The sequence below is a fragment of the Saccostrea cucullata genome, unplaced genomic scaffold, assembly GCF_032062105.1.
Source record: "Saccostrea cucullata isolate Sc308-1 unplaced genomic scaffold, CSIRO_AGI_Scuc_v1 ctg10592, whole genome shotgun sequence".
NCBI classification, from domain to species: Eukaryota; Metazoa; Mollusca; class Bivalvia; order Ostreida; family Ostreidae; genus Saccostrea; species Saccostrea cuccullata.
The window spans coordinates 40,016-60,581 of NW_026938179.1; the positions used below are offsets into that span (position 1 = coordinate 40,016).

The following is a 20,566-nucleotide window of genomic DNA, read 5'->3' on the forward strand; positions in this document are numbered from 1 at the left end:
TCCTAATATCCCTGGAAGGTGCAAACAATAAGCAGGAACAATAAAATTGATTGCTAGCTATGACGTCACAGCCTACTCCACTGCGTTACGAAGGCTATGCAGCGGCTGTAGACATTGTGACTGTTGCATTTTGGGAGTAGGTGTCTAACATAAACAATATGGCGATGTAGTATTATAAGATTAACCTGACAAAGGTAAATGGTTATGAATTGAGAGAAATCTAAAAAAATGATTTCATTGAAACTTTACAAGCGACAGTGCAACAAGTGTTGTAAGTGACTTAAGAACTTGGACAAGTATAATAATGACGTCTTTAGCGGAAAATGCAATGTTTATGTGCGAGAAACAAATGGGATTTTTATTTTCGAAGCCCAAACCAATTTTTACACGTATAGAATCGATGTGAATTAGTATTACCCGTGACTACTAGATCTACCGAGGATAATCATAATGATAAAATCTAAACACAGAAAATGTGTCATTTCATAATGACAATTCGATTAAGAAACAAGTTTTGTCTTTGATCATTTCTGGCCTGGCAGCATTTGATATGGATTGGAATTAATAAAACACAAAAAATGAAGGAAATGTATGCAAGTCGACAGGAATCATAATTACTTACGGATGGTTGATGCAGGTGTGCCTTAAAACATTTACTAATTTTTGTCATCAAAACTACACGTATTTACTAATCTGGATACCAACTAAGATTTTAATTTGTAGACTCCCAACAGTTCACCATGTATGTATTCCTATAGATATATCAAAAGGACATGTAATCTTGTGATACGAAGCTGTATTTCATGCTTTTGTAAAAACTAAGTCCTTTTCAACCTTGTAATAAATACAGCAGTTGATACTATATACATTATCTCTGTGTATTAATATTTTTATAGTTATGGTTAATAATAACCCATCATAAAGGACCATGACTTTGACACATCACATGGAATTGTGAGACAACTATAAATCCATTGCAGTATGGGAAAGAAGATGTGGATATAATTTAACAGCCATCAGACAATTAGACTAAGGTGATCAATGTTTTATTGATTAAAGGCAATTTACAGTAATATAATGAAATCATAACTTTTGAAAGTGTACTTGATATGTTATACATTACTTTTAAAACAATCTGATTACAGAAGTAGTTGCACCATCTAATCTGTTACTGTTTCAAGTATAATTGATCTACAATGAATAGAAAAACTAATGACATAAATCTTTCCATGAATAAGTCTTTTCAGTTTGAATCATATCAAGTGCATATATTATAATAATACTTCTACAAACTAAAAAAAAATGAATAAAATTAAAGAATATGTTCAAAATTATGTTTTTGTAGAAAACCTGGCAATTTAATCAAGCATTAACAGCTGTGGTACTATTTTTCATCACCTATAGATATAAAAGTGTTGGATTTTGGATGGTTGTACCTCTGTCAAGCTCTACATGAAATATAAAAAAATTTCAAGCCGTGTGAGAATCAGCCAAGAATATTCCAATGATGGATCAAGATACGCTGTAGTAAAATGAACATCAAATAAATGATTACTAGTATTTTGAAACTTTAGAAAAATCAATGTTAACTTTGAAGATCGATATTTGAGTGATTACATGTGTTTTTAAAAATCCACATAAAAATTGAAAATTTTTAGATTGTTATTGTTATTCCTGTAAGTGTTATTATCAAATCATGTAATAAATATTTTATATATTTATATTAATTTATCTTTCACTATACAAAATAGTAATTTATAATCATTATACATGTATAAATATAGTAATTGACTGAAAGTGACTGGAGAGCTACAGTGCCACCCATTGAAAAAAAAAATGTATATTTATTGCACAAAAACTTGCGCTTGGTAATGGATTAATTCGTCAAAATTCTTACCTTAATTGCAAACAATTTAGATTTCAATAAATATACTTTTTTTTTTTCAATGGGTGGCACTGTAGTAGGATAGTAGCTCTCCGGTCTGTCAAAATATTTTTTTCGGAGAGCTACAGTTCTGCAGCTACAATGTATGATGGATACTGACAAAAACTACTATATCAATGCATTTCTTTTTTAACAAATAAGAAAAGAGATTACTTGGGTATGCATGCCTGGAAGATTTTCTAAAAATATATACACTATATGCATTTTGAATTCAATATTATGGCCCTGTTCTTGCCCCAGGAGACATACAGATGCATGCCAAAAGTGAAGATAATTTTATTTCTTCTCGATATATTTCATTGAAAACGTTTTTACAATCACTGGCAAATGGTCAATAATTATTTTTTAAATCGAAAAATGTGTCAAAAAATAACTTATCTTTTTTGAAAAGTTAGGTTTTAGTAAAGGATAGTTCATCACAGTGACTTAACAACAGTTCTTAAATTCAAGATCAATGTTGAATATATAATTCATTGTAAGTATGCGACTTAAATTAAAATCTGTTAAGAAGTATTGCCATTCCAATGATTTTACAAAACATTGTTTTCAATGAAATATAAAAGAGAAAGAATAAAATTATCTTCTTTTTTGGCACACATCTGTACTTAGGACAAATCTGTGTGAAATGTAGATTTTTAAATTGTCCAAATCAGGGGCACCTGGGGGTAGGGTTAGGCTATAATAGAAGAACATTGTGCTATATGGGAATATATAAGGCCAAAATATAATCAGTCTGTTCATTTGGAATTACCTCACTTCTCATTGAAATATCCCTCCTTAAAGGAGACTCTTTTCAAAAAATAAAAAAAATAATGTATTCATTTCTTACAGAAATTCCAAATGAACATTTTTGAAGGATGGCCTTAAGAGAAAACTATGAATATTTTTTTCTTAATAACCACAGGGCCAGAAAAGATGAAACTTGCATGTATTTATTCCCTGATGTTAAGTTTGGGTTCTAAATTGTTCAAAACATGGCTGAGGATAGGGTGTGTCACAATGAGAGATGAAAGTCTTGTTAGCAGATTTTTTTTTAATTCACAACAAGTGCATCCTAAACAGTGGTACATGATTTGAACAAACATTTATACATAACCTACACTATAAAAGATGTTTTGAATTTGAAGATCAATTGTAAACATTGCACATTTAATTTTGTAGAACCTCAAAATGATATCCTAATGTGACCCCATTATTCTTCCAAGTGCTATAATGAAAATTTTATTCAGCATTTCTATAACTACTTTTTATTCTTCTCAAATCTCAATAACTGGTTCTTGACATGAAATGAGTTTTAATCCTTTATTTTGTTTAATACATTATATTTCAAAAATCTCAAATGTGATAATTCTGTAAAAATTCAATTAAAACCAATTCACATTGATATTATCTTTCTAAATGATCTACTAAATACTAAATGTCAAGATTTTAAAGCTGATCACCCTATTTTGAAACACAAGCAATTTTCTTCTATTCATTTTGGAGAAATTTTGGATTGGTTTCAAGAGTTATGCCCCTTTTCCCAAAATAATGCTTTCTCCTCCTTAGATTTTCTTAAGACTTTTTCTACACACTTTTCAAATAAGTCGCAAAATATTTTGTTGCAATTAGCATAAATATATGCTAAATTGCTTTATAAGCAATATACATGTGGAATATAAATATACCTATTATATGCCTCTACATATAACAGTGGCACTATTTTACATAAATATTATAAATGCATAAAGTTTGACATAAAATCATTAAATCATGAAAAAACTAGTTATCAGAAATTGAAAAGAAAACTAATAATTTTAACAATTTGATTATTTTCATCTTTTTAGATCAATGGATGCCTTAATCAGAGCAAACAAACTTAAAAGAGCTGTACAAAATTTCAACTTAAAATCAAAAGGACACCCTGTTAATTATTTAAAACCTCATCAAATTAATTCATTGTACTCCATTCAAACCACTGACACTTTTGTTACTTTACCGACAGGATACGGAAAAAGTCTCATTTATGAACTTTCACCGTTCTATGCACAAGAGCTTGGAATCAGACAAAAATGTGTTATTATCAGTCCACTGAATGCCATAATTGATCAGGAAATTGATAAGTTAGGTCCCCTTGCAATCAAACTTTCAGAGGACTATCAACACTGCAATATTTCTGATGTCAAATATGTCTTTGGTCATCCTGAAGGTATTATTTCCAGAAGTGGTTTTGGGAGTCTGTCGTCCATGATCCAGAAGGATGAAGAAGTCATTGTGTGTGTTGATGAGGCGCATTGTATTCTGGAGTGGGGGAAGGAGTTTCGGCCAGTCTTCCAGAAGATAGGTTCACTTAGAACACTTCTAAAATGCCGGTTCTTGTTTTTGACAGCGACAATGACAGAGAGAGGTGTCCAGGAAATAAAAAAGCTGATCGGACTCAAAAATCTAACAATAACTGGCCAAAAAACATGTGTAAACGAAAACATCTTTCTCTCAATCAGGCATCGTCCAGCAGCATCGGGAGGGGAAAATAACGTCACCAAGTCTTTTGAAGCTTGCATTAAACCTCTCCTCATCGAACTATTCTGCAAGCAGGATCAATTCCCTCTAACTATAGTCTATTCAAATCTGAAGTGGTGTGGATACGGAGTGGTTGTGGCAAAGCGTATTCTGAAAGAAAGAATGTACAATGGTCTTCCACTGCCACAGAATTGCAGAGTAATGCAATTTCATGCACCACAGTCAAAAGAGGTAGGTATTGTATTTAAAGTCAGTTTTATATATTTAACAAGACAAACTATGACTGAAATACAAATGCAATTTTGTTTGATTAACTGTGAAAAAAAATACCTTAACTGGAAATTCCATGATTAAGCCAACATATTGGAATCCACTATTGAGGAATGTTTCATCATTTACATCCAGTACCTCTTCTGAAATAAAGCAATTCTCAAATAATTTAATATATAATTATACAAAATTAAATAAATGTTTAAATGACAAAGTATATCTTCAAATTACCACTGTCACTCAATTTAGAAGTTTACAAAATTTTAGATGAACCCTTTCTATTATTGCATTATTTGAATATCCTGAATCCTCAAATACCTCATAGTTTTTTCTTTGTCCCATCAAGTTTGAGATAACAAGGTTTGACTGTATTTCATTTAGTGATGCGAATCTCAAGAAATTTAACAGACTTACAGTTAGATCAATATTGATTAACTTTGATAATCAGGCAATTATTTTCATAACAAAATATAATAATTATAGAATATCCAAGAACTGAATAAATAAAAGTATATTTTGGGCAATCTTGTGTGTGTATTCATATTGACTATAAACTTGTTAACTTTATTTTAATTACTAAAAATCTTTAGCTTAATTACTAAATTATGTAAAATGCTTGACATGAAAAACGATGTGCCCGGTGGCAACTAACTTCAAAAATGCTATTTTTAGCATATAGATCAAGGTCACAAGGTCATTGACCTTGGTGTCTTTTGAAAGAGCTTATAAGTGAAGTATGCATAACATATGAAGTCTCTACCCCTTACTGTTCAACAGTTAAGCAAAAGTTGACAACAGCCAGAGAGACAAACAGATAACAGACAAACTGATAAACAATCAAACAGGACAATTTAAAACAATATGCACCCCCCATCTATTGACCCAGGCACATAAAAAATAATTAAACAGTAAAAGATTATGCCAAAAATTATATAAATATAAAAAACAGGATAACATGTATTTACTGTTAGTTGCATGCAATTAAAAAACTGAAAGTCAATAGTCACAAGTGTAACATCTTCCTTTTTTCCCTGCTTTATTCTTGCTATAGTAACTGTGAGTTCAGGCAGAAGCAGGTGTTTCAAGAAGCTTTTTAGCATATACAGTACAATTCAAATACATTATGTATTTTTTTCTTAAGCACTGTTACAAAACCAACTGGATAAAAACATTCCTATCAATATATTCTTTTCAACCCAACTACTTTAATAAATAGAAAACCCAAATATCCAGGTTTGTGGACAGAAATCCAAATAGTATTTATTTTTTATATTCATTTAATATGTACATGTATATAATTATATTCATGTTCAATACTGGCTATGAGCAATTCAACACAAAAGCACACTTACAGTACTAACTAAGGTTATGAAGACTTGTTAATGTAATAGCCTTGCTACTTTTTCAAAGCACAAATTATAAAAGTAGTTTAAATAAAAATACAAATTACATGTATATTTATTAACTTTCTGAAGGCCAACATTGTCATTGAGCAATGCAACACAAAAGCATGCTTACAGTATTAGGCAATGAAAACTTAATAGTTACATGTTAATATAATAGCCTAGCTAGTTTTTCAAAGCACAAAATATAAAAGTAGTTATAATAAAAAATACAAATTAACTTTAAAAAAAAAAAAGTCAATTACGCAGTTTGCATGTGTTTGTGAAACACTGATGCCCCCGAAACTCAAAGGTCAAGGTCAAAAGGACAAAGTGCTGGTACCCATTACTACCCAACGGAAGCTAAGTCTTGTTTCGAGGAATACACCTATGAAATATAAAAACCCTAGTACTAGCTGTTCAAAAGTTATTACCAAGGTTCAAGTATTTAAAAAGTGGGTCAAACTCTTATGTCAAGGACAAAATTATTTATCCCAGGTGAAAAGTCTTGTCACAATGAATACACATGTGAAGCATGAAAACCCTAGCTCAAACTGTGCAAAAGTTATGGCCAAGGTTAAAGTGTGGTATTTTTGTAAAAGTTGAATCCCAAGGTCAAGAGGTCAAATTTGGTGGTACCCAAAGAAAGGTCTTGTCACAAGGAATACTACTTTGAAATATGAATGCCATAGCTCCATCCACTCAATAGTTATAGTGTATATAAAAGTTGACAACAGACAGACAGACAGACAGGACAAAAACAATATACCCTGGGGATCTTTCGATCCTGGGGCATAAAGTGTGAATGAAGGCGAAGCATTCTCTGAAATTCAAACCCATTTCATTTTGCCCTTAAACTACCTGTAAAATTCAAAATACACATGTATATATGTACAATATGTTGATTCTAGATTTCATTCGTATACAAGTCTTTCACAAGACTGTAGCTCTACTGATCTTTATTTAATTAACAAACTTAAGGTGAACTTACATTTCAAACTATGGTGACAGCAAAAAAAAATAATGATCCTTGGATTAGTCTCTTTTGGGTCAATTTTTAATAGCTATGTGACTAAAACTAGTATTAAAGAGTAGCATTTTGAAAGATTTTCACAGAATTTGCTGTTCTTAGTAACCATGACACCATTCATTGAAATTGAAACTAATGAAAAAAATTAGGAATTTTTTTGTGTAGTCTACCTATGTACCTGATATATTGAAATCAGACTTTAAAACCTTACTGCACATCTACATGACACCACCAACCATCTCCCAAAAGATGATTAGGCTGCTGAGTAAAATGTAGGAGGAGTTCAGGGAAGAAAAGTGTCAGAAAAAACGGACGGACACCACCAACAAAATTTGGTGTACGGAAAAATAATAATAATAATAATAATAATAATAAGAAATCTCTTCCAATTTAGAAGAAGTTCAGGGAAGAAAATTGTGACAGAAAATATAAACGAACTTTCTTTAGAAAGTGCGGGTATAAAAATTAATTTTCATAAACCATGGCATCATTGTTCAAGGGAATCAAAAAACAATAAACAAAAAAAATTACCGTTAAGTGTAGTCTATTTGTGAACCAAGTTATATTGAAATTGAAACAAAGATATAGGCGGAGTAGAATTTTGAAAAAAAAATATTTACAGACAAACAGGCAGCTAGAAGGACGACATTACCTTATTATGGCATATTAAATAAGACATACTGTAAATATTGTACCAGCTACCACATAATCATGCAATATTCACAGTTCAGGTAAATTGACAAAAATAAATAAATGAATGAATAAATAAATATCTACCATTTAGCAGATAAATGACTGACAGACAATTTTGATGAGAAAAATAAGTCAGCTTACCAGATCTCCTCCTAATTAAAAATTTAAAAGAAAAACAAGTTATGAATAAAAGTGTTCAGTTAGAGACTGACATGTCTCCCACCGTTCACCATTATTCAAAGTATCAGGGGAGGGGGAGGGGGGGCATGAAATTCAAAATTTTTGTTCCTCTTCACCTGCAGACACTATATGCTAATTGGTTGAGCAGTTTTAGAGAAGAATTTTAAGCCAAAAATGTTCTAATGTTAACACTATGACAGATGAATACAGATAGCAATAGGTCAACTTGGCAAAGTAATTAGAGCACCTGCTCTAGAGTCGTGAAGGAGTCAATCCGGGTTCGAATCCCACTGCAGTACGTGGAGACCGGTCCTTCGGATGAGACCGTATAAATCGAGGTCCCGTGTCGCAGTTGGTGCTGGCATGATAAAGATCCCTTCCTGCTCAATGGCTCTGAGTGCCGAGTAGGGGACAAAATTTGCAACTCTCCATTGGCAAGAGGTGGTGTCTCCATATGAGTGAAAATTCTGGAGAAGGACATTAAACAATATACAATCAATCAATCAATATAATCAATATTTCCTGTCATTTAAAAGAAAATTTATATTCTGCTAGCCATGTATTAAGAAATCTTTTGTATTTAATGCTTAAAGCATATCATTACAAGTTTAACACTACTGATATCTTTACAACACAGGTAAACAGTTACATCCTTGACTGTCTCAGAAATGGAAGTGTCAGTGTCCGCCTCATATTTGCAACAGTTGCACTGGGAATGGGTGCAGATCTGAAGCATGTAAGAAGAATTGTCCATATTGGAGCACCCTCAACATTAGAGAGTAAGACAGTAAACATTTAATAATTTTTTGGGGGGTGGGAGGGGGGATCTGAGATCAATAATACAAATGTGTTATGAAAGGGAGATATCTTCAGTTTATCACTTAGTCTTCCCTGTATTATATAAGTAAAAGACAAGAGACCAGATTTTCACACACTTCAAATTGAACATCAATCAGACAAGCATGACAAGAAAGACAAACGAACAAAAATTAATCAGGATGAATAAAAAACATGCATATTTTTTCAGCATATGTACAAGAAGTAGGCAGAGCTGGACGAGACGGCGATTCAGCTGAAGCAGTGCTCTTTTATAATGCAACTGATGCTGCTGGACAAAACATGACAAAAACAATGAAAGAATTTTTGGTTTCCCAAGTCTGCAGAAAACAGTTCATAGCAGATTATTTCGGAGCAAAATATACTGGTAGCCATCAATGTTGTGACATATGTTCACAGGTCACCAGTAAAGTATTGCCCGTAACCTCTGATGAACAGCAACAAACTTGCAAGGAGCTTTTGAGACAGTATGTTATCGCTGACCATTCTGGAGAGTTGGAGTTCTGTTTAAGGGAAAAAATTGACTGTATAGGACATAAAAAATTGACTTAGTGATGAAATACTTTGACCTACAACCTGAGGTAGCATATTCCATAATGACCATTGTTCAGCATTGTCTGCACAATTCTAACTGAAAACATTGTACCATAAGGTAATCAAATCAATTTTCTATTTTTTCAAGTTGAAAAAGTTATTCCCCTTTTTAAAGATGCTGAGATAGACGTTTTTGTTAGAAAAACATTATATTTCTTCTTAATTTCAATACATTCTGAATGGCACTCATATCGAAAAATTTTTACACTAAGGCTACTGTGGACTTTATATACCCACCATTTTCATCTTAAAACAAATTTGGTTGAAATTGGCTAAGAGAAAACTGGAAATTTTCAAAAGAAAACATTGGATAGCAATAAACTGCCGTATTTAATTTTGAATTTAATTTTTTAGCTGAGAAACTATTCATTTATTTTTGTTTGCCTAAACTATTATATTGATGAGAATTTCTTTGTACATAAACACTTTAATCGAAATTTCATATCAGTAAAGGATTTGTCTTTCAAAAACTAATATGAGTGTAAAGATGATATGATTGACTACATGGCACTGAAGATCATTGGCTATATCCTGAGATAATCTACCATTGCCAGCCTACTACTGGACTGACATTATGTCACAGCGACATCAGTCAACCTACATCTTTACAAATTCACTCAACATTGAATGTCTTTTAAATATATACATCATTGCTGTACAGTAAATTTTTTCAAGACCCAATATTCAAAATTTGGACGTTTTGAATTTGATGAATAATTAAAATTACTAGTAACTTACTTACATAAGCAATTTATTGTATTGAAAGATGATATGATTGACTACATGGCACTGAAGATCATTGGCCTATATCCTGAGATAATCTACCATTGCCAAAGTACTACTGCCCTGACTTTATGTCACAGCGACATCAGTCAACCTACACCTTTCATCTAATCCAAATAAAAAATGTTCAACAATTTAGGTATGTATGTATATAAATATAAAAAAATCTGATTTCCAACTATCCATATGTGAAAAAATACTTTCATTATATGTAACAAGTAAACAATATTCAATGGCATGAACACAAAGTAGGAGAAACAGACGACCAGAGTGATTCCTGACAACTAAAAATCAGATTTGACCATTTAAATGGAAGAAAACTTTTGAAAAAATTGACATTAAAGACTTATCGAGTGTTCAGTTAGAGACTGACATGTCTCCCACCGTTCACCATTATTCAAAGTGTTAAAAAAAAGGTGATGGACACTAATTTAAAGGGGAATAATTCTGAGGAATGACATATGTTCTAACAGAGCAAGTACACATTTTATGCATCTTCAAAATCTAGCAAATATTTGTGATGGTCTATCCAGGCCTCAATACGATTCTTGTCCAGCTTAACATTAAATGGTGCAAGAGCCTTTTCAAACTGTTCAAAAGATCTACCATACTTGGTGTCAAAGGGCCTGACCTCTCGAAGATCTTCTATAATGTCTATCTCATCATCATCAGCAGATCTGACCTTGTGTTTTGAGTACCTTACAAGAACATTTGCCTCTTTATCAAAATTATTTGAAATAATGTCCATGCCACTTAGCGCTTGCGTTTTCTTTAGTGTAGATTCTTGTTTGCAATTAGGGGAGGAATTCTTCAGCAATTGCTTGATTCTCTTAACAACATGTTCCATCTGAAGATCTGCTGGAATATTAGAATCAATTTTGCCTTGACTATTGACAAATAAGCCATAAAGAACCTCATGTGCTGTGCGCAAGCTAAGAGTGGACTGCTGATGTGCAAGAAATCTAAGAATTTCAAGTGCATACTTACTTTGATTGTTGGCCGTTTTAAAGGCAACCATCATGTATTTTAAAGTAATCAACAATCTATCTCTATCAGGTGTTTTGCACACATCTAGGAACTGCATAAAAAGCAGTCCAAGTTCTAGAACTAAGTGACCATAATGTTTTACCCTATCATGTTGTTCATCTTCTTGAACAAACACAGTTCTTGTCTGTACAGATGTGATCACAATATTTGCCCCCCCCCTGGAAGTGTGACATTTAGAGGAACAGCTCTGCGTTCTTCAATTTCATGCATTTGTGAAAGGGAAGCATCTGATTTTTGTGCAAAAACATATTGGTCCAAAAATTCATCCAAAGTTTTCTCTACCCAATTTTTTCTCTCTGCCTTAGATAAATCTGGAGGAAAAATGTGTTTTGTGGGATTGTCCAACTTTGTATTCATGCCAAAGAAAGAGCACAGAGCCTCCACTACATAAGCTTTGAGAAAGGACAAAAAGAAGTCCTTATCCTGGTCGTAATTGTTTTTGACATCTTCTTTGACATTATCCCTTTGCCTCAACACTCGCTCACCTTCAATAGTACCTTTGTCACTGCCACATTTGTTGTACAGTTGGGCAAAAATCAATTTTAAAAAGTTCATGGCAGTATGCCATAACTCAAAAGTAATAGGAGAAAGGTGATCAAATCTTTCTTTGGCGGAAAAACAACCCGATTTGAGACTTTTGGCCCCAGAGAACCTTTCGCGAGTTAGCTGATCCCCACCAATATGAATTGGTCTAGCATGATCAAGATCAATGCCTGCTTGTCTGAAGATGTTCTCTAAAGTATCCTCATATTCACTAAGAATTTTTACGCAGTCTGCATAATTTTGTTCATTCAGTGGCAGAACTTTGCTGGGCATAACAACATTTTTCTGTTTGTAATAATGAGAATACTGACCTAGTATATGTTTGGGCTGCCCCTCGTAGAGGAATGTTAAGTGGGGAAGGAAGGTCTTGGCTATTCTTGAAATGAGGACTTTGTAATCGTCTTTCAATTTTCTTTCATCGTTTGCTGTCGGTAGGAAATGGGAAACATCTAGGTCTCTTGTCCTCCCCTGTGGAATGTCTAACAAATCTGGAAAAGTTAGTGTCTGAGTGATAAGACAAGATGCAAACCAATTGCAAACTTGAGGTTTTGAATCTTGTCTTTCACTCTTGACACCAACAGTAAAATTAACATTATCCCCAATAAATCTAAATGATTTCCCTGCATGCAACAATGCTATTACTTCATTGTTAAAATGCCCCCCAAAATCATCAAGTAGTCTGGAACATACATCAGGGGATGTTGAAACACCTAATTTCTGTAGTCTGTCAAAAACCTTTTCATGGACCTGCTCCTCCATCAAAACTGTACTTACAACTCTTTGCAATCGAGATAGCTCATGGAATCTCGATGACATTAAAATGCTGTATATGAGACCTAATTTTGGAAGGAGGGAGGAGACAGGTTTTCCTATTCGGTTGCTAGGGACTGCTACTGCTAGTAGGAATTTGAGGAGATCTGGTTGGCACTGACTCATTTCCTGCATGACATTCTGAAATGAAAATTGTTTAAGGTCATCATAATTCTTGCTGAAAAGATAACTATCTGAATTTCTGATACATTTAGTTGATGCATTCAACTCAATTTCCTTTGACAATTTTCTTGAAAATTCTGATTTAAATTCTGCATCACGAAATAAATAATCAATAAAATCCCCCTTTGTTTTGCAGTTTAAAATAACATTAATACACTCCGATTTTTGATCACTTGAAAACATAAAATCTGAACCCAATCTGTCCAAAAGAGAGGATTGTACTGATTTTTCAGCTTCAGTGGTGGTGTCTGTGTTTTTAAAAGTTGGAAGCTGCTCCATTTTCAGGTGAGGCCTAGGTTCCAGACTGGAAATGAAACAGAGAATAAATTAGTATTTCCTTTTGTTCCACATTTTTATAACAAGCATAACACATGAAGTATAAATATAAGAATGCAACAATTATCATTAGATATATTCAATGGATATAAATTACCACTTAAATTGCAGAAACAATATATTACATATACTTTCCTCCTTTTACTCCAGAATAAAAAACATGTTTAAAAAAACTGAAAAATGTATTGTTTTAACTCACAGTACATGCAATCAATCTTGCAAACAATGATGATTGTGAAATTTTCATGAGAAGTTGATGATGACAGGAACTTTTAACTCATGTGGACAAAATGCAGCCTTTTTTTGATGCCATAAGAATGTCATTGAAATACAAGATCTATTAAATCACTGTATTGACAAAGACATGCCACAAGCATCTGTATGTGGGAAACCTGACCTACAGAAATGGGCATCTCAGGATTCAGGAACCTGAATGTATTTACATATGCAAAATATTCATAACATTTAATGCCACCGATGCATTAATTCACACAAGATCCCACATACCATTTAAAAAAAATAACTGCAGTGAATCCACAAAACTGAAAAATGAAACATGATAACAAAATAATTTTTGTACAACAACCACTGAAATGAATAACTATTATTAATTCCAGTTAAGTGTGTCGTTTTGTGTTACACTGTACGACTACGTCATAACCTATAATGACAGCTGCACTCAAGATAAATAGTACACGCCTCCTAGTTTCTTTTTATCTGATTGGTTGCTTGTACAGCAGACTATTTCCATGTCAATGTTGATAAAAAGAGTTGACCAGTAACACAGAGGGGGCGTGAATTGTTTACGCTGGGTGCATCTGTCGAAAAAGATTGTGACGTGATGGAAAATGGCACACTTTACTGGAATTGATAATATTTGTTATTTCATACTTTGCATTTGCATTACTACAGAGTGAAACATCTGTCTGTGAAAACTGATCTACTAATGTATGCATGCTGTCCTGAGTAGATTCAAAGTCCTCCATTAAATTCTTCACTTTCGTAATTTTGCAACGGCACATCTGGGCTAATGGACAAATTTCATTCATATAAGTAAACCTGATGTTGAGAATGGATTCATCCCAAAGCATGTCTATTAATTTGTTAAATGCCTGATTTATAAAAATATTTACACCTTTCTGTGTTTAGAGTTCAAAAAGTACTTGAATTGCACATAGAAAAATTATTTAGAGGGTTGTCATTTATAATTCAATTCTTCTAATAATGCAGTATTGACACATCAACACATCCAGATATCAATTTTTGTTTTGGTAACATGGACTTCCAACATATGTTATTTTTATTATGTTTAAGGTTGTGATAGACTGAGATAGACAATAAAGTAGGTTTTATTTCAGTATACATAATAATTTTTTTAAACTTTCATTTGTTACCTGTTCTTGCTGTATTAAATGTTTTGTTCAGATCTTCAGCACATCCCTCCCAAAATTTCATAGTGCTGGCTCTGGGAATACCACCTGCTGTTTTAACATACTTCTCCAAAAATTCTTTTTCTTGATCACTCCATGGAGTTCTTGTCTTTAAAATTATTACATTTCTTGATACAAATATATGTCAGTGAACATATTATATAATGTGAAAGTCTAAATCATATGAATTTATGAATACCTGTTAACTCGATTAACATGTTTAAGATCACAATGAACACCTGAATTAGAATATAAAGTGATAATCTAAAAACTATACTTTAACAATTAAAAAAATTATATTTCAATACCTACAGTTGCTGTATAAGCCAACCACAGACACAATATATTTACCATGTGGTAAATATAGAATATACCCTGGGGCCCGCTTTACAAAAGGACTTATGACTTAGGACCAAGTTTAATTATTCATATAAATTTTTAATTAACATTATAAAAATTATTTTAAACCTTTTAAAAAGAAAAAATTTTTACACAGACAATTTCAAAGAGAATTATCAATTTTGCAAAATTTTACAATAACTGATTTCCTGTTTTTACGAAACAAGTGCCTGTGAAGCCAACTGTGAAATTGATTTGAATACCATTTTTGTGTATACTCTGACACATGTAGTGCACTTCATGAGAATCGATACATACCAAGTCTGTGTGATTCACACACCATTAACTCACACAAAACTTAAAAACATCCCTTAATTACACTCACAGATCTCTTCGTTTCCTGAATTGGTGTTTCACCAGTAGGTGAGGATCTCGCTCTTTTATCTGCCATTTTCTAGATCTTAAAATAATATATTGTTAATCTCAAATTCAAGTTCAATTTTTGTTTTCAATAATTCAAAGTTCATAATAATTTAATTTTGTTTGACTTCTGGCCTGTCATTGATTGAATTCCAAAAAGGAACGCAAATTATTCTGTATAATCTGGTTCGGTTTCGTGGATTATAAAGGGTAAACTGACCCAAACCAGGTTTCATAGAACAATTTGGCCGAGAATGAAAGTCATTCCTTAAATAACCCAGTCTGTAAATATAATATTATAGACACAGTGTATTTTATGGTAAATAAAAAACTGAAATGAACTATACATCATGTACATTTTACCATGTAAATAGCAACAAAAAAACCCAAAAGGGTCCCATCAATTACAGTATTTTTCTACAAAACCATTTCGCTCTTATAAAAATCCTTGATTGCTGAGTAAGATGGAACAATATACTACTTTAAAATCATATTTTCAAATCTAAGAGCGGGCACTATTTTTTTTTATGAGTGGTCAATTTAGATACATTGCATAGAATGCCGACCATGGTGCAAAGATATTTAGATATAAATCTCTTAAATTTTTTTTTTAAAATGTGAATCAAATTTATGGTATTTACTTTCTTGAGATCTTACTTTCTCAGTGCAATAGTTTTTTCAGGTTCTGGGATGATATAAATCCTTAATATTTAAAATTTATGTATTCTTGCATGGTGTCTTGTGCCATTTGTGGGGCGCTCCGCCACATTTCCCATGTTGATTTCAAGAAAACCTTTATGCTCTTATAAATTTGGCTATACTTCCTTGAAAGCTTGTGGCCTCTAAAGTTCAAAAACTCTAATGACACATCTAAGAGCAATTCGGTTAGATTTTTAATTTCAATGAAATGCCATCGATCCTCCTCGATTTTCTCGCAAAATGGATTCAAAACTGCAGTATTTCATTGTGAAATGTAAATCAATGATTAGCTAGGTTGTGTTATAAGAAATTAACTGATTTTATTCCAGTCTACAACAAATTTTACTTTCTCGTGTAGCTACAATACTTTGAAAAGTGGACGAAAACATACCAGACCCCCTCTATAGGAGGTATTTTGCTACAAACGAGAACGCTCTCTCTTCATACGAGTCCGTTACAAATGGCAAATTGTACTGAATATAATGTTTAAACTTAGCTGTAATGAATAAATATAGAAATGTCCCTCGGAACAATGTTCCTGACCTTCGGACTGAAATTAAAATCCACCAGTCGTACTTATTCTGCCGTCTGCTCCTCCATTTTTTACCCCTGTCACGTGACTTCCAAAATAAGTATGGCGTCAGCAGCTCTAAGGCCTCGATATCCGGTGAAGCATGAAGCGGTTCGAGGACTTATGTACTAAGGCAAAATTTCCATAAAACATTACAAGACCTTGTCAACGTTTTGCTTTCGATAAACCATTCTTGCATGCAAATTTTATTCTTTGGCACAGCCTAAAAATCTGTTTTAACAATCACATTGTCTAAAACATTTCCATTTCTTTTTTTCATTTGCTGAAGTGGATTGTTAGAGTGTTGTTAAATGCACTTTGTTGCGGTTCCTGACCTGATTTACATGTCTGTTTTTATCAAGTCAAAATTTGACGTTTATTTTCAATCCCCCTTTTTCGTTCTTATCCGCTTTTGCATGTGTAGTTTTAGAAAAGAAAGTAAGTTTAAAACAAGAAATGCATATCAGAAAAGGATGATAGACAGTCCATACACCCTTCACTGGTGTAACATAAGGTCTCTTTATGAGTGAAATATTCTCAAACGAGGCCTAAATCAACATATTATTAAACAATCATTGAAATCCCCATCCCCTGTAAAAGGTGGTTTACGGAAATTAATATGATCTATCAATTGTAAGATCGAAAAAATGTCCAGTAGTCCGAAAAAAAAATCAAATAGCTGGAAAAAAAGGAAAGAAACTGATCATATTTCAAATTCTTACCGTGAGATCTTCGGAAAATGACCCTTTGTGATTTTTTTTGTTGGGGGGGGGTGTATTGTTAACTATTAGTTAAAGGTTTATTCAATTAAGACTAACAAAATTAATGTACAAAAGATTCGATAAAAATAAAAATGAAGTGTTGTAAATAAAGAGCGATTTGAACGAAATCAGAGAAAAATACACAAAGCGAAAATATTTCGATGTGTCCTGTACTTAGATTGGTACATGAACATTTTATTGAGTTGAAATCCACATGACCAACAGAAATATTTGCATATTATTTTGGTATAACTTTTATGCATATTTTAGGTTAATTATCAAGTGTAATGGATTTTATATTTTTCCACAAATGGGAACAATTCAATTTAATTTATAAGCTATCAAATTTCTTTGTTTTAATAAACATAAAAACCGACTAAAATAATAATGAACTATTTTATGCATTCTTGTTAATGTTAGGTACATGTATATAAAGTCGTTAAAATTACCTGCGAGTGAATTTCTCTCTCTCTCAAAATTTTAAATCAGCAATGCAAATATGTAGTGTTTCACGTGATCTTAGATCATCTATACTGTGTTCTTGTCAAGTTGTGATTCTGCTTAAGTACATGCTTCGCACCACTTTAAGTTTCTGTGTCGCACTTAAATATGACCATGACTTTTTTTTGTGGCTCATGAGGACAAAAACTTTTCCTACAGACTGGTGTATTTGAAGTACTTGAATCATATTTTACACGTTCTAATTTTAATTGATAAGAGCTTTCAAAACCAGCCGTTTTATAGATTCTTCAAACTTGAGATTTGAACAGATATAGAAGCCTACGTATTACAATTTTTGAAATTGTCGCTTGAATTGTTTGAATAGATTTAAAGAAATGTTCTGGGTTATATGTATATAATGCCAACACATTTGGAAAGGTTTGGTGCAAATGTATTTATCATAATAATTTTTTTCGTCAAGACCTTAAATAATTGTTATCTGCTGTGACAGTGCATCACTTGATCTCAAAGAAATATATACGGATATATAACATTTTTGAATACGTTTTCCTCTTATATCACAAATATAATAAGTTTCGCTATCAACCCTGAAAAATACCGAGTCACACCGGAAACAGTTATGTCCGGCCGGAAACAGTTATGTCAACCCTCGCCGGAAACAGTTATGTCACTATTTCGATCACGTTCGCGTGTTTTTACGTTACGCATTTTTGCTCGGGTTCGAGATGTTATGACGTCGGTTGCTAAGCAAACGTAAACAACGAAGCGTTATTCTTAACGTCAAGAAAGCATTACTGGATTTTTTGTGAAAATTGCAACGATTTTAAATGATTTAATTTTTTTTTTATTTTAAAAATGTCATATAACATATACCACATGACTTCTCGGGCGACTATACCAAAATATTTGCCCCTCGGTGACAGGAAAGCCCTGGAGTGTTATGTAATAATAATAATAATAATAATAATAATAATAATACTTTATTTATAGAAGGTAACCCGATTAGTGCAAGCACTAGTCTTCCTCGGGGCCCTCTTTATAACACATATACAATGTATATACACAATAAATACAAATCACAATAAGGAGACAATAAAAAAAAATGGACAGTACATGCATGTTACCAATAGATAAATAAATAAATAAAACATACACACTTCACCATAGAGAGAGAGAGAGAGAGAGAAAAAAAGAAAAAAGAAAAATCACGTAGAACCATTGCGTTTCACAAGCAAAAAATTTTCAACACTTTTTTTAAATATTGTAAGGGATTGGGAATTCCTTATACTTATTGGTAGCTCATTCCAGATTATAACTCCTGAATATTGTAAAGAATTTTTAAATAAGTTAGTTTTATATTTTGGTAATCGCAGTTCGGAGTTTGTTTCAGAGCGTAACATGTATGATCCAGAGCTTTGAAATTCAAAAAGATTATGCATATAATCGGGAGACATACCATTAAATATTTTGAACATTAGAATGCTTTTCTGTAAATATAAAAGTTCATAAACCGTTAACCAGCCTAAAGTGTTAAATAAAGGCATTGAAGGTGTATCATATTTTTCATTTAAAATAATCCTAGCCGCTCGTTTTTGTAATCTGTAGACTCTATCCACGTGCGTTTGAGGACAGTTGCCCCAAATGGACAGACAATATAAAATTGATGGTAGAATAAAAGCATTATAAAATAGTTTTCTAGTATGCATTGGAAGAAACTTTTTAATTTTTCGTAAAGTGAATATTTTATATGTAAGAGTTTTGCAAACTGCATCTACATGACAAGTATATTGTAGATTATGATCGATGTGAATGCCTAATAATTTGTGCATTTCTACATTTTCAAGAGTATGTCCGGAAAGTTGTAAATGAAAATTAACATTTTCTAATTTAGATTTCTTTTGTTGTGTTCCCATTAACATACACTTTGTTTTATCAGTATTTATAATCATCTGATTTTGTTGGCACCATTTTTGTAGTTGATTGAGTTCATGATTTAGAGTTGTTTCAATATGTGAAATACTATTGCCATGAAAATGCATTGTAGTGTCATCAGCAAACATATCAATATTACAATGTTCAACACATAATGGTAAATCATTAATATACAATAGAAACAACAAAGGACCTAAAATAGAGCCCTGTGGCACACCTGCTGTGACTGGCAGTGATTCAGATATATATGCACCAATTTTTACACTTTGTGTTCGATCATATAAGTATGATTGAAACCATTTAATTGATATTGGATCGAAATGATAGCATTTAAGTTTTCTAATTAGTATATCGTGATTAACAAGATCAAATGCTTTGCTAAAATCCAAATAAGAAATGCCAACAAAATTTCCTTGATCTATTGCATGCAGCCAATTATCGGTTAGTTTTGTGAGAGCTGTCTGACATGAGTGAAATTCTCTAAATCCAGATTGTGCTTTCATTAGTAAATCAAAGTGAGAAGTAAAAATACGTATATTTTCTTCTACATGCTTCTCTAAAATTTTCGACATAGTTGGTAAAATTGAGATTGGGCGATAGTTTCCTGGGTCTGATTTATTGCCCTTTTTGAACAGGGGAGTTACTTTTGCGACTTTTAACTGTGAAGGAAAATATCCTTTGATTATGCTAGAATTTATTAGGTGTGTTAGTGGTTTGGATATTACACTGGCTGAAAGTTTAAGCAATCTAGGTCCAAGAAAGTCTATGCCAGCAGATTTGTTTACATCTAGTCTTTTTAACATTTCAGATACCTTTTCTT

The 20,566-nt window shown here is 32.4% G+C and overlaps 2 protein-coding genes and 1 long non-coding RNA gene across 5 annotated transcripts; 2 read left to right on the plus strand and 1 right to left on the minus strand.

The window, feature by feature from the left end:
* Positions 1-82: 82 nt before the first annotated feature.
* Positions 83-1,723, plus strand: LOC134249566 (uncharacterized). 3 transcript variants are annotated; one of them, XR_009988312.1, is made up of 3 exons: positions 83-194; positions 897-1,034; positions 1,346-1,723. It is a non-coding gene; the product is annotated as an uncharacterized LOC134249566 (long non-coding RNA). The 3 variants fall into 3 exon arrangements; XR_009988311.1 differs by lacking the exon at positions 83-194 and adding an exon at positions 542-742; XR_009988314.1 differs by lacking the exon at positions 83-194 and adding an exon at positions 542-637.
* Positions 1,724-3,504: 1,781 nt separating this feature from the next.
* Positions 3,505-9,388, plus strand: LOC134249565 (ATP-dependent DNA helicase RecQ-like). The gene is made up of 3 exons (XM_062731897.1): positions 3,505-4,675; positions 8,637-8,778; positions 9,027-9,388. Exons 1-3 carry the CDS (start codon positions 3,776-3,778, stop codon positions 9,386-9,388), a joined length of 1,404 nt encoding a protein of 467 aa, XP_062587881.1. The 5' UTR covers positions 3,505-3,775.
* Positions 9,389-11,398: 2,010 nt separating this feature from the next.
* LOC134249562 (uncharacterized) lies at positions 11,399-15,364 on the minus strand. Its single transcript, XM_062731895.1, has 3 exons — positions 15,287-15,364; positions 14,527-14,671; positions 11,399-13,100 (listed from the first exon to the last, which is right to left on the minus strand). Exon 3 carries the CDS (start codon positions 13,073-13,075, stop codon positions 11,399-11,401), a length of 1,677 nt encoding a protein of 558 aa, XP_062587879.1. The 5' UTR covers positions 13,076-13,100; positions 14,527-14,671; positions 15,287-15,364.
* Between the last annotated feature and the right edge of the window lie 5,202 nt (positions 15,365-20,566).